Source organism: Cheilinus undulatus, linkage group 9 (assembly GCF_018320785.1).
Source record: "Cheilinus undulatus linkage group 9, ASM1832078v1, whole genome shotgun sequence".
Classification (NCBI taxonomy): domain Eukaryota; kingdom Metazoa; phylum Chordata; class Actinopteri; order Labriformes; family Labridae; genus Cheilinus; species Cheilinus undulatus.
This window is the reverse complement of record NC_054873.1, coordinates 30,022,702-30,048,570: the sequence shown is the minus strand read 5'-3', so window position 1 is coordinate 30,048,570 and position 25,869 is coordinate 30,022,702. Positions and strand designations below refer to the sequence as shown.

General features: G+C 37.7%; 2 protein-coding genes across 2 annotated transcripts in view; both read left to right on the top strand.

Moving 5' to 3' along the window:
* The first annotated feature begins 1,061 nt into the window (after positions 1-1,061).
* endouc (endonuclease, polyU-specific C) lies at positions 1,062-5,457 on the top strand. The gene is made up of 8 exons (XM_041794939.1): positions 1,062-1,157; positions 1,316-1,372; positions 1,452-1,551; positions 1,629-1,740; positions 1,830-1,951; positions 4,449-4,561; positions 4,728-4,878; positions 4,991-5,457. Exons 1-8 carry the CDS (start codon positions 1,147-1,149, stop codon positions 5,264-5,266), a joined length of 942 nt encoding a protein of 313 aa, XP_041650873.1. The 5' UTR covers positions 1,062-1,146; the 3' UTR covers positions 5,267-5,457.
* Positions 5,458-6,881: 1,424 nt separating this feature from the next.
* The window catches only part of polr3b (polymerase (RNA) III (DNA directed) polypeptide B), a 34,341-nt gene continuing 15,353 nt past the window's right edge, over positions 6,882-25,869 (top strand). Inside the window, exons 1-17 of the mRNA XM_041796627.1 lie at positions 6,882-7,043; positions 7,344-7,376; positions 8,604-8,660; positions 8,760-8,824; positions 8,945-9,020; positions 9,654-9,754; positions 9,963-10,054; positions 10,145-10,262; positions 11,615-11,723; positions 12,489-12,611; positions 17,126-17,242; positions 17,325-17,459; positions 18,638-18,799; positions 20,271-20,471; positions 21,733-21,895; positions 24,341-24,494; positions 24,651-24,725. Coding sequence (XP_041652561.1) covers positions 6,972-7,043; positions 7,344-7,376; positions 8,604-8,660; positions 8,760-8,824; positions 8,945-9,020; positions 9,654-9,754; positions 9,963-10,054; positions 10,145-10,262; positions 11,615-11,723; positions 12,489-12,611; positions 17,126-17,242; positions 17,325-17,459; positions 18,638-18,799; positions 20,271-20,471; positions 21,733-21,895; positions 24,341-24,494; positions 24,651-24,725 — 1,853 coding nt within the window. The 5' untranslated portion in view covers positions 6,882-6,971. The remainder of the gene's footprint in view (positions 7,044-7,343; positions 7,377-8,603; positions 8,661-8,759; positions 8,825-8,944; positions 9,021-9,653; positions 9,755-9,962; positions 10,055-10,144; positions 10,263-11,614; positions 11,724-12,488; positions 12,612-17,125; positions 17,243-17,324; positions 17,460-18,637; positions 18,800-20,270; positions 20,472-21,732; positions 21,896-24,340; positions 24,495-24,650; positions 24,726-25,869) is intronic.

The window sequence follows — 25,869 nt, the reverse complement described above, 5'->3', positions numbered from 1 at the left end:
TCTGCAGGCAGTTCCTTTGACCTCAAGACTTGGTTTTAGCTCTGATCTGCATTGTCAGCAGTGAGGCCTTCTATAGAGAGGTGCATGCCTTTCCAAATCATGTCCAATCAATTTAATGTACTATGGGTGGACGCCAATCAAGGTGTAGATACATCTCAGCAAAGATTTAGAGAAATGGCAGGAACCTGAGCTAAATTTCAAGTGTATTTGCAAAGGGTCTGAGTACGTATGTTAATATGATGTTTCAGTTTTTTAATTCTAATACATTTTCAGATTAATTAGAATAAAAATGATCTTTCTGACTGTAGCATCAGGCTGCAACATAAGATTGAAGAAAGTGAAAAGGGTCTGAAAGCACTGTATGTAATGTCCACAGGCAAAAAGCCTACCTTTGCCTTTGGGGAAAAGAAAATAATGAACACCTTCATAATTTGTGGCCTGGGAAACCATTTAAGAGAGAATATACTATATATGATATAATTCAGTTACATTTAAAATATTTGGAATAAAAAAGTTTAAATGAGTCTTGCTGCCATAAGGTAATGTACTGTATGGGCACTGGTGTAGTCGTACATGCAGAAATGGGTATACTTTTAATTTGTTCACTCTTTATTCGGTATTCCCTTCATTTGGAAGTGGGTATGCTTTATTGAAATAATATATATATATATATACATATTTATATATTCAGTGGATAGGCCTATACTTAATATATCTGCACTTCACCACTGTATATGGGGAAAGGATGGATTTATTGGCCAGTTTGAGAGTCTCTGTGCAAAAACTAAAAACATTTTATATCAAAGTATATGTTCTTGATTTTATTGGTAACAATTATCAACAACAAGTATTTCTTAATTTTTATTTATTCAAACAAAATTAAATTCACAGACTGTATTTGCTGTAATGGTCACTTTATAGCCAAAAATGCATTTGTAGTTTTCAGAGCTCACCAGTTTGAAATGTCTCAAATCAAAGGTACAAGCGCCATCTAGTGGCTACTTCAGGAAAGCATTTTAACATGTCTGTAAGCATAGACGCCTGTAAGGCTTATGGGTGGGGTCTAGACTTGTATTTTAGACATGACCTGCGGCAAAACTTCACTGTAGCAAAAAACTGAAGGAGTGGAAACCTGCGAGAAGAACCATGGCTGTAAGGTTTGTATTTAAAAACTATAGTAAATCATTTCATCAGTGGAGTCAAGCTCAGTTTGCAGTTTATTCGTATTCAAAGCAGAGCATACTGATTTGAAACAAGGTCTTTATTCTTTTGGATGTTTATTACAGATAAAGTGTCATACTTGTATGATTTATAGGCTCTGTGGAGTTCTTGTCCTCCTTACGTCTCTCCTCACTGGACTAAATGCATCAAGGTACAGTAGCCAATGAAAACTTTTTTTATGACTTGTTTTGTCAGATTCTGTATTTCTACTGCCTGTTTGTGTATCACAGACCAGCTGTAAACCAGGAACTCTCCAATCTCTTCAATGAGCTGTGGAGGTTGGATGTGAATCGGATGAGTCCTGGTGTAGATTACACAATCTCTGTTCAGGTACGGAGGTTCTCCCTCATTCAGGCAACACTTCACCTTGCTGTTTCTGCACTGATGGATTCTGTTTGATTGTACAGGGAAGAGCCAGTTTTGTAAACCAGGGCAGCCATGTTGTACAGGATCATGCCTCACTTCCTCTGTTCTCCAATGTTAATGAGAATAAACTGAGGAACATAACCACTTTCTCCAGTGAGTGTTCCTGCATTACTTTCTACACACGTTTATATCCCACTCATTCTCAGACCTCTCTGTTCAAATCTTGACGTGTGTGCCTGCAGGGTTAACAAATCTTCTGGACAACTATGAGCGGACCACTGGCGTGGCTGAACGTGTCACAGCAGAGGAGCTGACCGAGACTAATCTCTTCCTGGATGCTGTCTTAGAGACTGAAGTCATGAAGGTACATCAGACATGTCCCAACCAGCGACAGCTTACAAGACATACTTCATTATACTTCAGTTTATTTATGCACCACACTTCATGTCTTCCATCTACTGTTTACCCATCTTTCTGATCACTTATATAATAGAAAGTTCGATTTTTTTTTCCTTGGTTGCTTCCTGTTAGTTTTTCTCCAGTTTTTTGTAGGTTCGAGGCAGCAGCTGGCCTCCTGAGGGACTTTTGTCTCTTCCTGTCTCACTGCTCGATGAACACATTACTACACAGTTATATAATGAGAAAAAACATCTGAAAACATCTGTGAGCAGCTGAGGAATGCAGTGTTGGCTTCAGTGGTCTCCCTAAAGATGATCTGTTGAGAAATACGGACCCAGACTCTTTGTTCTTGGAAGGAAGATGCTTTTTTAGATGGATCTGATGACAGCAGTCCAGATCAAGACCAAAGTGTTAATCTTCAGTGATAGACTGTAGAATTCAGTTCTGTCTGCTAGATTTGATGTAAGACAGGGAGACTTCTCAAACAGACTTTTCACTACAGAATGAAAGTTTTTCACAATTTCTAAAGTCTTAATATCACAATCAAACATATGTGTCACTTACATACGACATTTGTAGTAAAACTGTGAGCTACATTGACTTGATGGTATTTATTTTTGATATATTGCAGAGAAATTATTTGGATCTTGTTATAACATCTGGTAAACCTATATACAAAAAAAGAAGTAGGAACATTTTAGAGGAGAATTTAAGAAAGAAAATATGTCATTAGATAAACAAATGAGAGTAAAGTGTTAAGTCAAATGTTATGTGAAGTAACCTGCTTAGAGCTCCTGTAAGGAGTTTTTAACAAACATTAACACTAATGACTCTTTTGTCTTTCATAAGGAAAAGAGACAGCTAGCGAGAAGCTCTCTTATTACTTTATAGTTTTTCTTACTTTTTGGAGCTGCTGCCATTTATTAGGTGTCAAACCAGGTGCTTAACAAACTGTCAAAACAGTCTGCTTTTTTATGGGAAGGATCCAAAGCGACTACTCTCTGTGGGGTCCACACAAGCAAATACTAAAATTTTATAGAAATTACACTATAATGTCCAAATGGGGAATAATAAAGACTAAAAGTCATAATTAAAAGGATCAGAAATTATCAAACCAAACTCATAAGAAAATAACAAGCATTTTCTAAAGTTATTTTGTTCTCCTTTTGAGGACAGAGCTAAGCTTGACTGTTACAGATTTGCATCTTGATGTTGTTATTTCAGAAAATGTTAATCCCTAAATTCATACTCATACGGCTGAAGTAAAGCAGCTTTCTACTGGCACTACTCAAGAATGTTTTTAGATAAAAAAAAAAAAAAAAAAAAAAAGTGTTCATGTTGCAGACACAACTGCTACATGGAAAAAGAAATCTTATGAGGAAGTTAATCAGTGCTAATCAGTGGCTTTACCGTAATCGCTGACAAATTCACAAATGTTCTTGAAGGCATTTTCCATCTATCAGAGGATGACAGACAATGGATGGTGAGATTGCATGTGCTGCAGATTTACAGCATCTATAAAAAATTATCTACCCCTTGGATGTTTTACCCTTTTATTGATCAAATGAATTAGTCATGGTCAATATAATTTGGCTTTTTTTGACCAAAAAATCAATGTAATTTCATAATGTAACATACGTGACTGACCTAATTCAACAGAGGTCCAGCCAATGGGTGGTAGTAGTCTCACAATAAGTAAAGTGGGGACCACCTAAAGAGCATAGTCAATGTGTCTCAAGCATTTTTAGTATAAAGACACCCGTGCCTGGAAGGTCCAGTCACTGGTAAGTCAGTATTCATGGCTACCATTACATCTTGAAGACAGTAGAACACTCCAAGCAACTCAGAGAAAAGGTTGTTAAAAGCATTAGTCAGGGGATGGATACAAAAAAAATTCAAGTAGAAGAAGGTGCACTGGTTTGATGAGACCAAAATGGTGCTTCTTGGTCATCAGACAAGCTGCAATGTTTGACAGACACCAAACACTGCGCATCACCACAAACACACCATCCCCACTGTGAAGCACAGTGGTGGCAGCATCATGCTGTGGGGGATGCTTCTTGGCAGCCGGCCCTGAAAGGCTTGTAAAGATAAAGGGTAAAATAAATGCAGAAAATCCTAGAGGACTACAGCTTGGGTGAAGATTTTTTTTCTGCAAGACAACGACCTGAAAAATACAGTGAAAGCTACACAGAAATGGACAACAAGGTAAATGTGCTGGAGTGACTGAGTCAAAGTTCAGACCTCAATTCAAAAGAGAATTTATGGAAGGAGTTTTTGTGTATTTTTTTCAAGAAAGCCCAATTATTTTGATCATAATTGATTTTTAAAATAAATAAAAGGGTAAAACATCTAAGGGGGTGAATAATTTTATAGGCACTGTATTCTTTATTGAGAATGAGTGTTGTACCACAGTCTGGTTTGCACTGATGTGTATGTTTATTGATGTGTCTTCTCCACAGCGGGCTCATAGGTATCTGGTGAGCAAAGGAAAGTCCAGCTCTAACCTGCGCCTCTTTAAGAGTCAGCTGCACCTGATCTGGTTCCACCTTTACCACAGACAGAGAAACACAGGGTAAGATCCCCAAACATCATCATAGATTCTATTCTATAGATTCTATCTAATTTATTTTTCTAACAGATCAATAAGTGAATAGGAAGTAGTCGGGTGATAAAATCATCTACAAATGTATCAACAAGTGAATGAGCGTTTAAAGTACTTTTGTGTTGTATTTCACCAGCCTGGACTCCTGTGGATTTGAGCATGTCTTTGTTGGAGAGACAAAATCTGAAACAGAAATCATTGGTTTTCACAACTGGGTCCAGTTCTACCTGCAAGAAAAAAACAGACATTTGGACTACAAGGGCTACAAGGCCAGAAATCATGACCTTGTACGTAGAGGCGACAGTGAACTATTTTACTCTGAAACTAGATAAAATGTTTCATTCTTCATGTGTTTGGAACTAATCTTCTAACTAAAAATTTGTGATTTTTTTTCTGCAGCCTGATCAAGATGACCACGTCCTGAACCTCCAGTTCAGCTGGCATGGTTTGGTGAAGCCTGTTGGCAGCTCCTTTATTGGGACCAGCCCTGAGTTTGAGATGGCGGTCTTCACCATCGTCTTCCTGATGAACACAGACAGGAGCACCACAGTGCTGGTCAATATCGACCGGTGTCAGATGGAGCTCGTGGTCATAAGACACGGACGCTCCCTTGGGACGGCATATCCCAAACTGCTCAGCAGCAACAGCAGGCATATTAGACAGCACTCACACTGAGGTGGACAATCCTGTGATATGCTCCTTCATTTAAAATAGCTATAAAACTAAGAGGGAATGTATATACGTACAGTGCTTAACAAATTTATTAGACCACCACCCAAAGTAAGGTTTATGCCACAGCTGCCCTAAATTAACAGCATTGGTAATTACCAAAATCATTTTTTATGTTTCTGCAATGGTTAATAGACCAATATGTAGAAGCTCTTTAACCCAAATGATATTTTTAATGCTAAAATAGAATTATTATTGTTATCCATGAATTTTCAAATTTACTGATTTACAAAAAAACTGAAAAAATAGTAAAGCACATTATTATTTCTTGAGTAAAATGTCAAATTAGAGTTATTTACTTGCATTCCTGAAGAGAAAAATGAGTTTTAGTGGTTGAATGTTATGCTTGATGAATTTCTGACTTCTCAGAGAAGTCCAGTGAGCTGGCTCAAATTTGGGTATAAAAAGGTGAATTCAGTTTGAAATTCCTCATTCCTGTTCAAAATGGTAAAACGTGGAGAGCTCATGGAAATGAAAGAGTCCGCATTAAAGCACTCCATGATGCAGTTGTGGCATAAACCTTACTTTGGATGGTGGTCTAATAAATTTTTTAAGCTCTGTGTATTTGGTTAAAACTGCATTCAAGTTGTCATTTAAATCAAAACCATTGTACATGTGATTAACTTTCCATGAAATAAAGTTATATTGATGAAATATTCGGCCACCCTTCAAAATCAAATATTTGACAAATTCATGCACCGTTTAATTCCTGTAACACATTTTAATCATCTCTTAGTTGGAATGTAATTTGTGAGTATTGTGAAGAAATACACCATCCCTTTTTCAGTAAACTGATTATAACAAAATGTTAATGTTCTTCATTATTTTTTGCCTCTGCATGTAAAGTTACCAGTGTATCCTTACGCATCAAAGAAGTATCAACTATGTTATTAATTTCTGTGCACAAAGTAAGAGCTGTATTTTCAAGTTTTTGTAGATTTACTAATGCTAATTTCTTTGAGCCAGTGTAACCCAGAGAGAGAAAATATTGACAGCAATGTCTAATTTCATTTCTATTCAAATTAAAACGGTTTAATTTCTTAATGAGCAAATGAAAAGACAAGCTTTAAGTCTTTGAATGTCAGACACCAGAAAACTAACCTAATATATTGTGTAATGACACATCGACGTCCAGGGCTACATATGGAAATAGACTAAGAATAAAGATGTCAGAGCTTTAGAGTTTTTCACCAACTAAACAACTCAATCCCAGTCTACAGCTCCGACTTAGGTGATTTATTGTTTCTGAAGACAAAAGTTTAAAAAAAAAAATTACTTTATCAGTAAAGAAGTTGAGGTATAAGTAGGGGTATTATTTTCTGTAAGATACCCTACCTATGACTGCTATTAAATGTTTTATTTTAGGTACATTTTTTGCAAACCACTGCCAGTATTTTTTTCTAAATCTTTAAGTGTGACGAGTTTCTACACATCTCTTGCGTTTCAAACCCTTTCAAAGCTAGAGTTAATCGATAAATTGACTTCTTTTTATGACGCGGAACCGGAACAAATATTTGAGTCTGTCGGCACGGCAATTTTATGATGGAACACACAAGCGAGACACATGCTTGAACGAGTTCCGGTGCTGAAGAATAACACAGATGCAATGGCCTGAGTTTAATGTTTTACTGTTGAAAAATAGAAAATAAAAATGGAGGTACTTGGAGGAGAGTTTTGTGACATGACTCCTCAGGAGTTGGCGGCTCCTGTCAACACTGTAGCGGTGAGTTTATGATGAAAAAACACGAAATTTCAGACCACGAGTACGAAAAAGCTAGTGCAGTGGCTAGCTGTAGATCCTAATTCACACACAGCGAGGAGAGAAAAGCTAAACCACGTAAAATGTGTCGCTTTCTTGACATTCAGTATACTTAATGAAAGTAAATACTTGAATTTAAACGCTATCGGATGAATGTGTGTTCGCTTCGTTGCTTTGTTAAAGGTGTAAAGTTGCACTGCATGAAGACAGTATAACATTAAATGAATCCTAGTTTGTAATTATTTATTTTTCCCTTTTTAACAGGAAAAATGGAAACTGCTGCCAGCCTTTCTTAAGGTAACAGAGCTAACGTTCATTTATTTGTACATTTTTACGGAATTTGATCCTCCATACAGTTTATAAATCCCCCGAATTAAAAATGTTTTATTAGGATTAATTTATAAAGTAAAAATAAAATACCTTGTAAATGAAAAGAAGATGCTTTTGATGAATTTAATAGTGAGAAGACAGAGTCTTTTTTTAACTGTAAATTAAAACCTTTTCACTAATAGATCTTTATTGCATTAATCAGAAATCTTTTAATAAAAGGTTTGACAGCTATATGACTGATGTTTTTTTTGTCAGCTAATAATCAATCAACAGCTATAAAGTACCTTCATTATTATATTTAATTAATATTAAATATAACTAATATTTGAAAATACCCAAATTCAGTGATATGAAAACATGGCAATGAAACATTCTTCTTGGACTTTGGAAAACAAATATTATTCATATTATTTATAATATTTTGAGTACCAAACAATATTTGGATAACTTTGGTAAAAATAAAAAATATGATATAAATGACTGTAAGAAATTGTTATTATTTTTAATTTAACCTGTATATAGCCAGGTTAATCCCATTGAGACCAGGGATCTCCCTTCAAAGAAGACCTGACCAAGAATGGCAGCAGTGCACAGTTTCAACAACCATTACACTTAGTACAGTACACAATAGACGTTGACAGCAATTATGAATAATCAGTCTTAAAGTTTGGATTCAAGAGATTTCACTAAAGGTTTTAAAACATTTAGGTTCACTAGGTTTTGCAGTTTGAAATAGGTTTACAGGTTGTTTCCAGAAAAGGGGCAGAAAACCAAAATGGCCCTCTCTCCCAGTTCAGTGCTATCTTTGTGAACAAAAAACTGCACAAAGACGAACAAAAGCAGGTTATGCAATCCATCCTTCAAGATTAAAAGAGAGGAAGCGTAGTCTGGAAATTTGGCTAGAATGGCTTTATAAATGAACATATCAATTGTTGCTGACTGTGCTTAAAAGTCCATATCAGTGATTCGTATCCTTGAGCAAAGCTGCCCTATAAACCCAGAAACCACAAGAGATGAGCTCTAAAGACAATCATGGTTTATATGTTCACTTTTTTCTTGTCCAAAAAAGGTTCATTTATTAATCTACTGGTCAGACAAGTCCTTTCACCACCACCTACAACACAAACTTTGTGTGCCATTAAGTATCTCAGTGTTTTGTGCTGTTGTCTGACTTTTTTTTTCTGTGTTTTCCAGGTAAAAGGATTGGTGAAGCAGCACATCGACTCGTTCAACTATTTCATCAATGTAGAGGTAGAACACGGCTTAACTATTACTGTAATGCTGCCTCTGTTTAAGTTTCATTTTTTTAGCTCAGTCTTTATGTAAATATGTTGGCATGTTATTTTTCAGATAAAGAAAATAATGAAAGCAAATGAAAAGATCACAAGTGATGCTGATCCAATGTGGTACCTCAAGTAAGTCACGTCAACATGATTTTCTGCAATTAATCTTAATTATCTCACACTAATGACCCCAGAAATACACAAGCCTCCAGATTTAAAGTGAGTTAAAATATTATTGTGTTTTACTTTCAGATACCTCAATATCTATGTTGGCATGCCTGATGTTGAAGAAAGCTTCAATGTTACCAGACCAGTATCTCCTCATGAGGTGAGCGCTCTTTGTTGAGCAGCATTAAAGAAATATGACTGGTGGTTGGCCAGATTATTGCCTGTGAACAGTGAGGTTACTGACTGATGTCCAAAAGTCAAAGTATGTACTTAGTTATAGGGTTAAAGAAGGAATATTAATAAAGAAGAAAAACTACTTGATGTTGTTAAATTCAGTGTATTTAAACGGTTAAAGAGAGTTTTTTCTTCTTTAATTCCGTGACTATATGAAGCCCATTCCAAAGAGTACCTCAAACTCACTCTTTTTAGAGTTCAAGAGGTACTCCTTTTCCTATATCTATATATATATACACATCCTATCTTATTAGACACTCGGTTTAACGACCGGATGAATAGGTATAATTTCTGAAGTAGCTAAAGAATGTTTATGTATATTCGTTACTGTCTGAGAGTGTGCATGTTTTTCATGTTACCTGTTATATATATATTTGATAATATACATTATTTAATGGCCATACAAACCGAACTCCCATCTATTTATTTAAGTCATGCTGTGTTTCAAACATTTCTTAATTTCTACAAGCTTAATGAACACATCACTTTCACCTCTTGATACTTAACATGCAAACTAATCATTAATGTATCTTTACCACTGTCCTGTTTGTTTCCACAGTGTCGTCTCAGAGACATGACCTACTCAGCGCCCATTACTGTGGACATTGAATACACTCGCGGCAGTCAGAGAATCATCCGCAATGCACTGCCCATCGGAAGGTATCAGAGTTTGTCTTAAGCATCTTACAGAGTTACATCCAGCCTATCCCAAAACTTTTCAAACTTAATCTGCTGAGTTTGAAATCAACACAATGCTGGTCTCCTCCACATTTTTGTAGATGCTTTACTCAGCAAGAAACATACTCAAAATGATGTAACTCAATATGAAGAAGTCTTTTTTGTATTCTGATGTGTTTCTTCCCCTCAGGATGCCAATCATGCTGCGAAGCTCAAACTGTGTTCTCACAGGAAAGACTCCCATGGAGTTTTCAAAACTTAATGAATGCCCTCTGGATCCAGGTACACAAAAGATTACACAGGCAAAAATGATACTGTCCATTATAGACAAAAAAAAAAATCGAACTTCAATCTCCTCTAATTTCTTTACAGGGGGTTATTTTATTGTGAAAGGTCAGGAGAAAGTCATCCTGATCCAAGAGCAGCTGTCCAAAAACAGAATCATTGTGGAGCAGGACAGAAAGGGTGCAGTCGGAGCCTCAGTTACCAGGTACTGAAAAATTCCTCTAACAAATATCAGCTCAGCTTCTCTCCTCAGGATGAAGGTATAAAATACCAAACCAAATAATACAAAAAAACTTTTTTTCCAGCAGCAAGTCAGAGTACATATCAGTGCTGTAGAAGCTTTGACACAATTATTTATTGACTGTTTGAGTCTAGTTATCTTGTTTTTACTGATGTTACATTTGAACTTGTTCTATTCTGCTATGTTTACAATTACTAGTGATATGTTTTTATTCCTATTTAGTCTCTACTTACCCTTTTGATACTGATGGCATACTGTGATCTTGTTTGCTTCCATCTTTGAGCACTGTCATCCCTTTGCCTATGGTGTCCTGTGCTGCTTGTTTGTGTAAAAGGAAGCTGACTCAGTAGCCCCACAAAAATATCTACCTTTGGATTAAAAAAAGTAACCTAACACTGCAGGCACACATCTTAAAGGTACACCCTGTGAAATTACAGAATATTGGCAACATCTAAGAGTCAGATTCAAGATTGAGCTGCTCACTTCTGGTGGTAAACGTTGCAACCAGAGGAATTTAAAAAGAAATGTATACCTGTAGAAACATGCAAGATGCAAAACTCCAAGGTGACATCAATGACAGGGTCTCTCCCTATGAATGAATAAAAGGCTTACTCTAAGTTGAAATACAGAAAGCAGTTCTGTATTTACAGGCGATTAAACACTTACTGATATTATGTTTCATTGTTACAAAGTTTGTTCTGCTAAATGCTACTAGGTGAATATTAAACATTGTACCTTCAACAGATGATCTAGAGATCATTTTAAAGTTTTTGCACATGAAACAAACAAAAAAACCCCACATTACTTAATAGGAAAAAGGTCTGCAGGAAACCTTTAACGAGCTAAAACTGCCCATTGTTTCTGCTGCAAATAACGGATTCATTTATAAGTGGGTTGCTTGGCAACGCATGGATTACCACTGTTGCCACACAAGTTCACTTCCCGGTCAGGGCCTTTCTGTGTGGAGTTTGCATGTTCTCCCTGTACATGCGTGGCTTCTCTCTGGGTACTCTGGCTTCCTCCCACCACCAAAGACATGCTCTTAGGTGAATTGGTGACTCTAAATTGGCCTTAGGTGTGAGTGTGAGCATGTCCGGTTATTTGCCTCTTTGTCAACTCTGATTGTCCAGGGTGTACCCCGCCTCTTGCCCAATGACAGCTGGGATAAGCTCCAGCCTCTGGGATATGTGATGTAGAAAATGGATGGGTGGATGTATTACAAGTTGGTCTTGTTTCAATAGCTTCTAGGTCTCTGTGTTTTGGGAAACTTCCTCTGTCAAACCCTCTGTTTCTTACCCTGCTCTGATTTGTTCCAGCTCCACCCATGAGAAGAAAAGCAGAACCAACATGATCGTCAAACAAGGAAGATTCTACCTGAGACACAACACGCTGTCAGAGGATGCTCCTATTGCCATTATATTCAAGGTAAATGAGAAGACACCTAACAACCAGTAGGGGGTGCTACAGGACAGTTAGAGTGATGTTTTTTTTCCCAAGAATTTGCACAGATGTATGAACAGAGGCTTTAGTTTTTTTTTATCCAGAGTTGCTTTATCTGATAGTTTGACCCTTTATGATCCACTCTGTTTAAATACATCCACATAAGCTGTAATAAATGAAGTAACCATCAGTAATGCATGTTACATGAGGTGAGCGTGGTGATGGAGATAAGAAGTTTCAGTTTTTCTTCATCAGATTCATTTGTTGCTCCCTGCTCTTGATAAAAATGTCAGTCAGCCAGCTGGCGTCATTAACGTCTTTCTCCCTGTGAGGACAAATCTCTCCCAACATGTCAGTGTTGAGGGTTGGGAGCGCAAGTCAATATCCGCAGTACACAGTCCGTCTGCCTGCTCTGTTTGCTGTGAACTTTTATATCCTGGATGACTTCTTCTCCTTGTTTGGCAGCAGCTACAAAAAACATCAGACCCAGTGTGGGACAGAGGATTCAGTTTCTACAGCTCCACATTTCCATAAGCAAATGTCAGACTACATTGTAACTCCCAGTTCACCCATCTTCTCCCTAAATACACACCTCTCCTCCTCACGCCTTCTGGCATAAGTTAGAAGTTGTAAAATATTAATCCATCGCATTAACAAGGCCTGTTTGATATAAAAGCATGTGAAATATATTAACTACTCTTTATGCAGACTTGACTAGTCTTGTAAAATCTTTGTTTGACATTCACACAGGGTATGGGTGTAGAGAGCGACCAGGAGATTGTGCAGATGATCGGCACAGAGGAGCATGTTATGGCCAGCTTCGCCCCGAGCCTGGAGGAGTGTCAGAAGGCCCAGATCTTCACACAGACTCAGGTACCTCTGTGGTCCATCTGTGCCACAGCTTGTTTGTAAAATATAAAGCTAAAAGTCAGTTCACTTGTGATAGGGCATCACCTCAGCCTTTTATTCTCCATTTATCTAAATCTGGAATGTCAGTTGTCAATGCAGATTTAACCTGGTGCTCTATTAACACTTTAAAACCATATTTTTCATCCAGAAAAAGGCTTGGTCCTTAATATCACTGTGACTGGTATACCGGTAAAAATGCTGTTTTGTTCACTGTAGTAATGCATGTGCAGCCAAACCATCACCCACAGAAAAAACACATTAAACAAGAAATAATGAAAATATTTGTGAGTTTTTCTCATCCTGAAAAAAAAAATTTCTTAACCTGTGTGGTACAGAATAAGGAGTTTGGTGAGAACAAAGCATGCAGGAAATTTACATTAAATTAGTACACATAGGAGCATTACTTTTAAATTAATAACCTGTAGTACATTTTAACCTGTTTTTTTAAAGAAGTAGGCAGAAATTTTTGGAAATGGCTTCATTTATTTCCCTGCTGGAAGCTAAATGACAACATGACTAGAATTGTCTTATCTGCTTTGGTGAACAGGAATGTTTAGCCAACTTTCAGTTAGCTTAGCTTAACACAAGGACCTAAAGCAGTGAGGAACAGTTAGCCTGGCTCCGTCCAAAGTTTAGACATTCAGCACCTTTAAACTTTATTTATTGGAGCTTTTTCTGGTTGCCTGGCAGCCTCGAAGTGACAACAACTGTTAGGAAGTCATACCTCGTAAAACCCTAATTTGTCACATGTAGTCTTTGTTTCCTGTACACATAACACAAACACAAGTATCTGTGTGATTACTGAAATTTTTTAGAGGCAGACTTAAAACCTTTGGACAGATCTGTGCATGTTGTTGACCCATATATCATGCTTTAGTAAAACTTCTGGTTTCTTATTTAGCGTTCAGATATGACAGTGCTTCTCAAATTGCCGAACTCTTTGGAAAAATGTGAATGCGCTTTTGTATGAAACAGAAGCAGATAAAGTCATTTTACCCTTATTAAGGAAAAACTTTTTTAAATGAATAGAGCAGAAGGTGGGGGACTGGCTGCTCATTGTGACTTATTTGTAAGAATTATAAAACAAAGTAAAGTGCTCTTGGAGAACAGGGGGGAATAACGTCCAACTTGAAAAGAGAAAAACAGGCACTCTAAACATGAAAACATGTAAAAATGAGGAAGAAAATACTTAAAATCCTTTATTTTAATGTCCAAATCATTTAAAAGGTCAACATGTTCCTACCAAGTTGGTCTTCATCCACCACTCCAGATGTCTTTAAGCCTTGATTAAGAGCGACTTCTTTGGAGTGCCTGGTTTTCTCTTTTTGTATCGGACATATTTTTTTAATGTTAAAAAGATGAAATTTACGGCTGTTTTTTCAAAATTTTAATGATTTAATTTTACTTAGTTGTTTTTTAATGACAGCCTGAATGACTTAAACAATTTTAACAGATGTTTTTATATTTTCATAATGCTGATTAGCTGCTGCCATTCATCCAGACTGGGGAATTAAAAACAACAATCAGGGTTTCTGCAGATCCTTAAAAAGTCTTAAATTGGACTCTAGAAATTCAAGGCCATAAAAAGTCTTCTTTTTACCATTGAGTGGTCTTAAAGTTTAGGGGGCACTTTGACTTACACGTGTCTTCATCAGTCTTTCTTTTCTACCTAGATTTATTTCGATTTATTATATTATTTTTTGGGATGTAGATGGCCAAGGAGTTAAAGCGCGCCTCATGTATGTTGACGGCCTGGGTTCAAGATCGGGCCTGTGGCTCCTTTTTCCCGCATGTCTCTCATCCCTGTTTCAGACTCTATCCACTGTCCTCCTCTATAAATAGAGACAGAAATATATCCTTAAAAAAATACCGATGTATATATAATTTTTTAGTATATGCTTGTTGTATTTGTTATGATAAATATCATCATCATACCTTATAGTGACAGAAAGTGGCATTTAATGTGTTTATGACCAAAAAATCTCTTTGTCCTGTATCAACTGACATGTCATTATCAGTGAATTAAACCGGATAATTCAGTTTTTTCCCGTCCACCAAGAAATCCCACACTCCTTTAATTTTTGACCATTTTCAACATGTTATATAGAATTAATTTTTCTCAGTTCAGGTCTTAAAAAAGTCTTTGAAAGTCTAAAAATTTGATCCTTAAAAGTGTTTATAAACCCTGAACAATAAAAAAGACTCAAAAGTAAGATAAAGAAAAACATCAGAATCTGCTAAATTCTTTTATCTAACCTCGCTATCTGCCCAAATTTTCCTAGTCAGTGAAGAACTTAACTATAAGGATAGTATCAAAAATAAGCATTATTATTGTCTCCATCCATAGATTTGAAATCTTAAATTTCTAATGTTCTGACTGGGTTAAGTTCAGTGATGAAAGCAGACACTCAGTGCTCAGTGATACAGCTCTCTCCTGGGTTCAACATTCACAACTCCATCAACTGTCCCATCCACTGAAAACAAAGGACTAAAACAAATGGTCTTTAATGACTGAAATATTAACATTTATTTTTATGTATCATGAAAAGAGAGAAAAGTTCATTTTCATTGCATTAAATAGCAGCTTCTTCCTAACCTTTTTTGGCAGTGGATATTTTGTGTCTCTGTCATCAGATGACTAAGATTTTGTCTCACCAGCTTGTTAAGTAATGTTTCATTCAAGACGCCCGCCTGTTTACTTTGACATCTACAGATGAATGCTATCGGCCAATTTGTTTTTCATAAAGATTATGTTGTTAGACGCACTGCTGATGCATTGATGAGGCCACATTTGCTGCCTAGCAACCAGTCGCCACAACGCTCATGTTCCCCTGCCTGCCGGCCTTCGTCATGTCTTTTCATGGTATTCACAGGGTCATTGTATTGTGCACAATGAGGCCTAAATCTATATAATTAAAGGCAGATACGGCTTTAGAAACATTCTTATCAGATTATGATAAGTAATCTGCATTAACAACATTAAACTGCTTTTTTCCTATTGATATAAATGTAGTCATTGGATTTAAAGACATGATTTAATCAATTAAATTTATTATTGGTATGACTGAATAAGACAATTTCATGTTTTTCTACATGATTACAATTAAATTTGTTATGTTCATATAGTTTTGTCCCACATGTTTGGCAGAGAAAGTGGTCTTCTTAATCTTTGACTTTTCCTTTAGTTCACTTGAGGCTTCCAGACATTTTTTTTTCACCCTCACTAGAAAACTTCACACTTTGAAACTGACTTTTGAAAAAAACACATATCTAGTTGAAATGTATGTTGAGGTTACCTGTATCAGAGTTATGAATTAATATTTGGCCCTAAATGTGCACGGTTTGTAAAACATCCTCATTTTATTTTTATGAATCACTTTTCATTTGTGTTGCCTCATTTCAGAATAAACTTTTTCTCAAGAACTTTTACAAACAAAGCAGGTCTAGACCAGACTCTTTACTTCACAGAGACCCAACATAAATCCACCTTAAGCAAAACCTTGAGCAGAACCAGTCCTCTTTCATTGATACATCAAATCTAGGTAATTATATTTTAATGCCTTTTAATGTAATTAGTATGAACTCTTTCAAGAATTTTGGTTTAATTGGAGCAACAATAAACATGGTGAATCTTCTTGAATGCCTGATTGCTAATAAAGCACTGAGGGTTTAGGCCAAAAACACATCAGTGACTTCTTATACAATATGAACCACAAAGACCACTCAGGTTGTCTGGTTCAGGTCTGCTCTGTTTCCCCAAATTCAGAACTAAACATGGAGAAGCAGCGTTCAGCTTCTATGCTCCTTACATCTGGAATAAACCCCCAGAAAACATCAGGTCTGCTGAGAGTCTGAGCTCTTTTAAATCAAGGTTGAAGACGCATCTGTTAACAGCTGCCTTTGACCAAAACACTTCATTACTTTATCAGCAATTTTCATATCTCTTAATAAAATAATTCTTTTGAAGCACATGTCTGTTGATACCACTATCATGTGGATAAAACTGTGCATTCCTATAAAATCCTTGAAAGAAGTGCCAACAGTTTAAACAAAACTGACCAGAATGAAAGACGTTTAAAGTTTCATTGATCCAGAGTTTCCAGATTTACATCTGATCAGAGACTACAATTTTGAGACTGGTTAAGTATTTAATGTGGATGTGTCATGTTAATGAAGACGTGGTTCTATTTAACTCCAATATTAAGATATACTATGTTTATGGCTGATTTTAATAATAGATGTTTTTTCTGATCTATTTGTCTTTGATTGTTTTCCTTGTTTACCAGAGTTTTTTATGAAGTTTTATTGAAGTGTGCTAATGCTGATAAGGTACTGTATTCTCTAAAAATGAATCACTTTAATAACTGCCATGGTTCAAGTTTCAGGACTTTGGTGTCAGGTTGGCACTAACTTGTAAAACTTTTGCAGAAGTTGACTCAGCCCTCTGACCTCTATCTGTCTGCTGCTGTGTGTTTCAGGCTCTGCGGTACCTCGGGAATAAAGTGCGCAGACAGCGCATGTGGGGAGGCCCCAAGAAGACCAAGATGGAGGAGGCCAGAGAGCTACTGGCATCTTTAATCCTCACACATGTGCCTGTACGTTTACAGGCGGAGAGAAATACTGGATTTTATCTGCTACACACAACAAAGTCTTAACATTTAGTCTCTTTTAATCTAGGTGAAAGAGTTTAACTTTCGAGCAAAGTGCATTTACCTGGCTGTGATGGTGCGGAGGGTGATCCTGGCTCAAGGTGACAACAAGGTGGATGACAGAGATTACTATGGCAACAAACGTCTTGAGTTGGCTGGACAGGTAAGCTCAGTGCTTCTATACTTCATAGTTATGCAATGGTTTAAAATATCATAATTTACCCACCATTTAGACTTCTCCTCCTACAAAAACATGCAGATCTGTCATGTTAAGTTAATTTGCCATACGATCAACAGGAAGTAGAAATAAGTTCAATTCCAATATAAAAAGGAACCTTTTTAATTCATTTCTTTATTCTGTCAGCCAAAAGGTATTTCCTGCATGTTCTTTGCTCCAGTACAAAATATGCTTGTTAATAATACATGTGTAGAAAAGTACAAAAAAAGCTTCAGTGCCAGTTGATCACAGCGCTGAGCCAGAGGACAGCGGCTGCTCCAGTCCTGATCTCTCACCTGCATCTTTGTTCCTGCCTCGTTCTTTTAATAAGACTCTCATTATTTTCCCTCAGCTTTGTTTTTCCCTGTTTTGTTTTCGCACCCCCTCCTCTCTGTATTTCAGCCTGGCTTTGTCAGGAGAGAGATATGAGGTGGCACCAAAATCCAGAGGCTGTGGAAGCATGGGGATTTTTCAGCAGCATGACAATAGAAATGCTGCCTTGACTGGAGCGATTGAGCTAATCCGCAGGCCCGGCTCTGATAATGTAATTACTGCTGTCTTAAGGCCTTTAATTTCCCCCCCCAACCTGCTCTGTATAAGGAGCAGGAGACAGGAGGAGGGGGGCACAGAGCCCTCTTTCAATAGGGGGCTTACACACTAACAACGCCAGCAATCTCCTCACTCTCCAATTATGGTTCCCTGACATTCAACTAATTGGCCTGGCTGTGCGACGGAAGCTTAATTTCTTTATTAATTTCAAGCAGCAATGCCTGTTTGTTTTGATGTATGCTAATGCAAAGGGTGGAGGTGGGTGAAAGGGTGGGGGGAGGTGTTGTGGGAGACACTGCCTTCTTTAGGCCTGGTGCAGGAGGACAGGGACCTAGGATGTAGGCCAGGTCAGGCTTATCAGAGAACCGCCACACCTGGTTATTAAAGCTGACTTTTCAACACACCTCAGCACCGGCTAGAGACCAGAACAGATGTGGAGTGTCAGTACACCAGAGAGTCAGACTGTAGGAAACAAATGATGATCTGAAATGAGTCTTCTCACTTGATTTTTCAGTTTTTAGAGGAAATAAGAATGCAAAGTAAATTAAAAATGTTGTTTCTTCACGTGTTTTCAGCTCCTGTCTCTGCTGTTTGAAGATCTGTTCAAGAAGTTTAACTCTGAACTGAAGAAGATTGCTGACCAGATCATCCCAAAGCAGAGGGCAGCTCAGTTTGATGTAGTGAAGCACATGCGCCAAGATCAGATCACCAACGGCATGGTCAACGCCATATCCACAGTAAGGGGGGCAAGGCCTCTGTCACGCATAAACTCTGTATTCTCTACATTTTTATTTTAAAACATTCACATCACTCTACATCAACAACCAGCAATGGATGTACTCTTCATTTAATCACTGTGGTTTTGGGTTGTGGGGGTGCTGCAGGAGACAGGTGGGATAGTTTGTCACTTTTTCACGAAAGTAATCCTGAAAGTTTCTCAAAAGCTTTGTAGTTTGATGCAGGGGCCAGGAACAATCCAGACATGGCAGATGGAACAACAGACTGAAGCTTTGATGGCTGTTTTTTCACATATGCACCATAAGTGCAGAAAATATCATACTGGCAAATAAAAATCACTATAAAAAACTTTCATCTCATGCACAAAGATTTCCCCAGTTGCACATGGGTTGTTTGTCAGTAGCAGGATATACTAGTGCATCTCAAAAACTAGGAATATCATGAAAATGTTCATTTTTTTCCCTGATTTGATTCAAAATGGGAAACTTCAATTTATTCTACAATCATCTCACACAAAGTGAAATATTTTAAGACTTTTTTGTGTTATTCTTGATGATTACAGCTCACACAGATCAAAACTCCACCATCTCAAAATATTAGGATATCACTAAACATCAGTCGAAAAAGGATTTGTGATTCAGAAATGTTGACCCTCTGTAAAATTATGTTCATTTATCCTCTCAATATTTGGTTTGGCTCCTTTTGCATGAATTGCAGCATCGATGTTCCCCCATCGAGGGACAACAGAAGAGAAGAATCGGGCTTGTGACTTAGGGGCCTGATGTGCTGGAAGTACCAGGCGCCTTTCGCTGGCTGAGTGTAGCGAGGAGTGACGTGAGCTGTCATGGGTTGGTTGAAGACCAGACATGCTGCTGCGGTCTGGATCAATATGTGGAAGTTTCAATTTTTGACTTAAATCATAGCAAAACAAAAGAAATTTTACATGATATTCTAACTGTTTCAGATGCACTAGTAAATATTAGTACCCCCTCAAAATTACCCGCGAGGAGTTTTCCTGGATAATACCTGCTGTGTTCACACTTGGACTCAATCAGACTTTACATGCAAAATTTTCTTGGATGCTAATAGGAAAAATGTCAATTGACCATTTGTATTACACATGCAGTTTACCCTGAAAGTTTCCGACAATATTTAGGGGCTTTGTGTGAAAGCATTATGGGAATGGTATGTTTCTTAGCTAATATAAAAAAGTATGTATAAGCACTAAGGGCAATATAAACACAAAGGTGATGTACAAGCAATCTATGCATGCTGCATAAACAGTGTTTCTTTGACATAATGCAATAGAAATTTTGTGAATGCAAACGTCTAGAACTAACATCAGTTTGCCAAAAAGAAAGATTACGTAAGAATTTAAACAGGAGCCATCCTAAATATTACTGCTAGATTATATTTTGTTTCTGTAAATTCCTTTGGGGGTGGGTGAAATAAGGAATTTTCTGTCCACAGGGCAATTGGTCCCTGAAGAGATTCAAGATGGACCGTCAGGGGGTCACCCAGGTCCTCTCTCGTCTCTCCTTCATCTCAGCTCTTGGCATGATGACCAGGATCTCCTCTCAGTTTGAGAAGACCAGAAAAGTGAGCGGTCCACGTTCTCTGCAGCCGTCACAGTGGGGCATGCTGTGTCCATCTGACACTCCTGAGGGAGAAGTAAGTGTGCTGCTGCAGCGAGAAGGTTTGAGGAATAGATCTCCTTGTTTTAGATCTACTAAATGCTGAATGCTCCATGTTTTTAGATGTTCTGTTGTTGGCATGGTAGGTGAACAAATGTCACAAAAATTGGGTCTTTTTGTGTTTAATCAACCAGTAATATAGCTCAACTCTGCACAAATAGTATCACTAGAAAGGATGCGATAAAGACATTTAGATGTGATAAAATTAAAATAAAGAGGAATGAGAAAAATTGACTTAGATGTCAGCAGGAAGTTGCTTGTTATATATTGTTGGACTGAATGCCCTTGATAGGGAAAAGCATTTTTAGCACTTTGCTATTTTGCTATGCAAGTTTCTCTTTTTTGATTTGATAGAAATCTATAATTCCTGTAGGTGCAGTAGGGAGCATATTTTGTTTAATTAAACCATAAAAGATGTTGGATGTAGTTTGGGATAATGAGCTTTTCGATAAGCTTTAGTTTTTTACATAAAGGACACTGGAGCAAATGTAAAGTTACACGTGTGGTTCACATTACGCGCTCTGCAGTCAACACTCCACTGGGTGCCATAAAACATCCACTGGATTACATTGGAGCAGAATGTGAAGCTTGGACTGCTCTTTTAGTTTCCCTTTTCTGGACTTCAACCAGGTAGAAGAAGTCAAATAAGCCATTTTTTCACATGCACAGTTCAAAATTTCCATAAAATTTATGTTAGGCTTCTCAAAAAATTATCCGGAGTTGCTTGTTCACCCATGTCTTTGCAGTGGGTGATTTTTCCAGTCAGATGGGGGTGAGGTTACAGGAGGAAGGACAGATTGTTAAGATAAGGATATGCAAATGTTAGAGAAATCAGTAGTGCTATGATGATTTTTTTCCCAACAGTTTCTCTTAAATTTCAGCCTTTTTGTGCAAATGTTAAAATATCAGTGAAGCCAGTTGGTGACTCAGAGTCTTGCTGAAGCTGGTAGAGAGCAAAAACATCTTTTTCACAAAGAAAATCTTTCATTGTGGTTCTTCGCTCATTCAAACATCCCAGAATGGAGCTCAGCAAGATGGATCTGCCAGATGACAGATCTGGCCAATCAGTGGCTTTGCAAGGTTAGGAAATATGTTCACAGAGTACTGAACCGCAGAGGAATATTATTTTAATACACCTGTGAAGTACATGTTGTTTGTTGTGTGTGGTACAATATTTATCTGACATGCTTTAAATTTCTAAATATCTGTTGGTTTTTTTTTATCTTTTCTATTCATAGGCATGTGGTCTGGTAAAGAACCTGGCTCTAATGACCCACATCACCACCGACATGGAGGACGGTCCGATCATCAAGCTGGCCTTCAACCTCGGGGTAGAAGACGTCAACCTGCTGTGCGGGGAGGAGCTCTCATACCCGAGCGTCTTCCTCGTTTTCCTCAACGGTAAAACTCCCAGCAGCAGAGCCTAATAAGTAAATATAATGAATAAATAAAGTGGGAGAATTAAGACTGGATGCTGTCACTTTAGATCACATGAAAAGAAAGTCTAATCCTCCTTGTTCTGAAAACATTGCTTGTGAACATGAAGGAGAATATTCTGTTTAGTTTACAGAAGGCAATTTAGTATTTAGCAGGGAGGCTGATAAGTCATTAATTTCATGGCAGCAGTAGGTATTATTCTTGAGTCAGAACTTGGCCCTTTAATTACTGTATATGTTTGTCTCGCCACTGATAACTGTCAAATTATATTAGCTGCCATACCATTTAATTAGTTGGTAGCAGCAGGTGTCAAAGCCCTTCAGAGTGTGTTCGCTGCACGTGTGCCCTCACACAGAGGCAGAGCACAGTGTCTCCTCTGTTCTCCACTTGCTTGTCTGTCAGACTCGATATGAACAAACCCCAGCAGTCTACCAGCCCAGGCGCTCCAGAGTACACTACTATACATTCATACATACACAGGCTTTACCCTTTTTTTTGTCTCTATTTTAAGTTTTCTGATTCTAAGGGGTTTTATGTATTTAACTTAAACGTAGTGCAGCAATGCCATCTTTATGAGGATGCAAGCACTTAGAATAAAGGGCTCACTAAAGTCTATATTTATCACAATAAGTTGGTTTTTTTTTGACAAAATTTTCAAAAGCTCTTTAATGTCAATGTTAAAACAGATTTCTATGAAGTTATGTTATTTGAATAATATTATATCATTTGAAATAAGAGACTGTTAAATACTAAGCCCCAGTAGTCACCTTTGACTTCAATCAGAGCACTGAGTCTGTGTGGATAAGTCTCAGTCAGGCTCACACAGCTGGACATTGCAATTTTACTCAAATTTTCTTTGCAAAACTACTCAAGCTCTGTTAGGTTGAATGGGGAAGAACAGCCCTTTTCAAGTCCAGCCACAAATTCTCTGTTGGGTTGAGGTCTGGGTTTTAACTCGACCACTCCAGAGCATTCACCTTGTTGTTTCTAAACCATTTCTGTGTAGTTTTCACGTTATGCTTTGGGTCAGTGTCTTGCTGGCAAATAAATCTTCCCCCAAGCCGTTGTTCTCTTGCAGACTGAAGAAGATTGCCCTCCACAATCTTCATATATTTTGCTGTGTTCATTTTACCTTCTACCTTTACAAGCCTTCCCGGGCTGACTGCCATCCCCACAGCATGATGCTGCCCCCACTGTGTCTCACAGTGAGGATGATGTGTTTGTGATGATGTGCAGTGTTTGGTGTCCGCTTAACAAAGCATCTTGTCTGGTGGCGAAGAGGCAAACCTTTGGTCCTGTTAGACCAGGTGTGTCCAAACTTTTTCCACAGAGATCCACATAGGAGAATTATTTAAGGAGGGTGGGGCCACTTTCATATTCCTCGCCATTAGGATTTTAAAGTTAGTAAGACTAATCCAGTGTAAGTTAATACATGCTCAGCTATTGAGTATGTCTAAATGGCTAGTTAATGGCTGGCAGGGCAGATACATGGTCATTTTCAGGATTTTGGGGAGCCAATCAGATTTCATGGGGCCCCCTTTAGCCCTGGCTACAGCTGGCTCTGCCCCTAAAAAAGTATTGTTGCTGCTATTTGCTGTGATAATCCAGCGATGTTATTAATCAAGATATCTTCTTTGCAAAATGACAACAATGAGGGTTATCAAAAGGAAATCGCCCTTCAACTGTTTTTGTCCAGTTTGTCCTATGACACCTCAGAAAGGTTGAACAGTGAGCTCTGGTGTTCCCTAGCCACCCATTACCATGCAACCTCTCATTGCCCATAATCTTAATACTAAGGCGTTATTTCCCATATGGCCATCACAGCCCAAACAGCATGACCACTTTAAACAGATTCAGGCTTCTTATATGCATGCTCCAGGTAGTGACAATGATGATACTACCTTCCTTTAACCTGACAAAAAAACCTTCGATATACAGCATTTGGGAAAGGGCAGAGCCTTTGAATAAAAATGCGTAGGGTGACTAGATGAACATTCTGTCGGTCACATTTACCTGGAAGTCCTCTAATAAAATTTGCCAGGCTTTACTAGCAGTGGAAAAACAGTGTGAGTTAATTTTGTTTATTTTTGCTGCAACATAAATACCTCTGGTAACAGATTATTGTTATTACATTTTTAAAACAAAAAATCATAACATAACTACAGAGTTCACTAATGTGCTTGACGTAATACATCACATTGATCTTTTCTTCTCACTCCTTATAAGAAAGCTAATGTTATCCAGAAAAGTTTCTCCATCAAAAGGGAATCAATCAAAAGAGTTACACAAGTGCACAACTGATTGAGTCACAGGTTCAGGACAATGTTTATCTTTAATATTATGAGGTTATCGCTGAAGTGTTTCTATAGTGAGGTTAATCCTGGACATCTGTCTGTGTAATTTTATAAGGTAACATTCTTGGTGTGATTCGTGATCATCATAAGCTGGTCAACACATTCAGGCTGATGCGCAGGGCAGGTTTCATCAATGAGTTCGTTTCCATCTCCACCAACTTGACTGACCGCTGCGTCTACATCTCTTCTGATGGAGGACGTCTCTGCAGGTCAGGAAGCTTTAACCACTTTTTACATCTAACATAAAAAACATCAAAGGAAACATCTATCAGCAGACATTGGTACAATAGTTGATTACACCGGTCTTTATATGATGCATTATTGATTTAAGGTTGTTTTTTCACTTCTCTGTTTGTCTTCATCAGGCCGTACATCATAGTAAAGAAAGGACAGCCGATGGTGAAGAACAAGCACATTGAAGATCTGTCACAGGGCTACAGGTGAGAGTAAGAGGACAACATGTCAGCAATCACTCTAAAGATGCTTTAACAGCTGAACTAAGCTCCTGAAAACTAGACCAGAGCATATTTCCACATTAAATCAGTGTAGATTTATGTGTGAAGGCAGAAGACAATTTCCTGGAAAACTCAGTGTGAGTGAGTGGGAAGGGTTTGTGGTGTTGTGCAAACAGCCTACAACCATAGACTGTATAGACCCCTGGAAGATCTTCATGTACAAACTGTAATTGTTTCATTGAGTTTTATTTATCCAGTGTGTTCTTATCATAATCTTGTAATGCAGATTGACTCGGCCAGACTTCTGTCATCAGATCCATCTTGCAAAATTTTAATTTGAAACATTTATGCCTGATCTGAGAATAACCTGATAAATCTGCATCATTTGAGGAGAATGAGGCAGTAGCTACAAGCGGGATTTCGTTATACTGCAAGCTGGCAAACAGTGGGGACTGGCAATTAGCTCTGATGTAGCCATAGTGGCAGTTTTTAATCACACTGGACTGCTTTTTTTATTAAAAGAAGAGCAAAGAACCTTATCCAAAGCTTTTCTTGGCAGTAAAATAGGTATTTGTGCTTCGTCTAGCCTGCCGTTGCATTAGTCTGTGGTTGGTTTGGGTTTGGTTTAGTTGTACTGTAAACACTGGCAGTCAGTGGTGCGATTAGCTCAGATGTAGCTGTAGTGCTAGTTTTGTCAGAACTGGACAATTCTTTTTATAAACAGTGCAAAGAACCACACTTGTAGCGTTTCTCAATGCTAGTAGGCACATGCCTACTAAATAATGTATCTTGTCTTTCTGATTGAGCCAAATGTGACGGCCAGAAAGTTTATCCAATCATGCTCTGAGATTTTTTCAAAGGTCCTTCCCCTCACAGACACAGACACAGGTGGTTGCACAGGTGGATTCAGGTTCACAAAACTTTACTGTTCGTCGTGACACAAACATTTTTTTAGTTGTGGTTCAACATAAAGTGCAACATACAAAACAAAGACACATAACATTAAAACCGTACATTCCTAGAAACAGAGTAAAAATGGCTAATACAATAAATTAAAACGGATAAGATGATGTATTTAAAATGCTTTTGTTGCAAATTTACCTTGAATAAGTAGTGGAAACATGAGTTG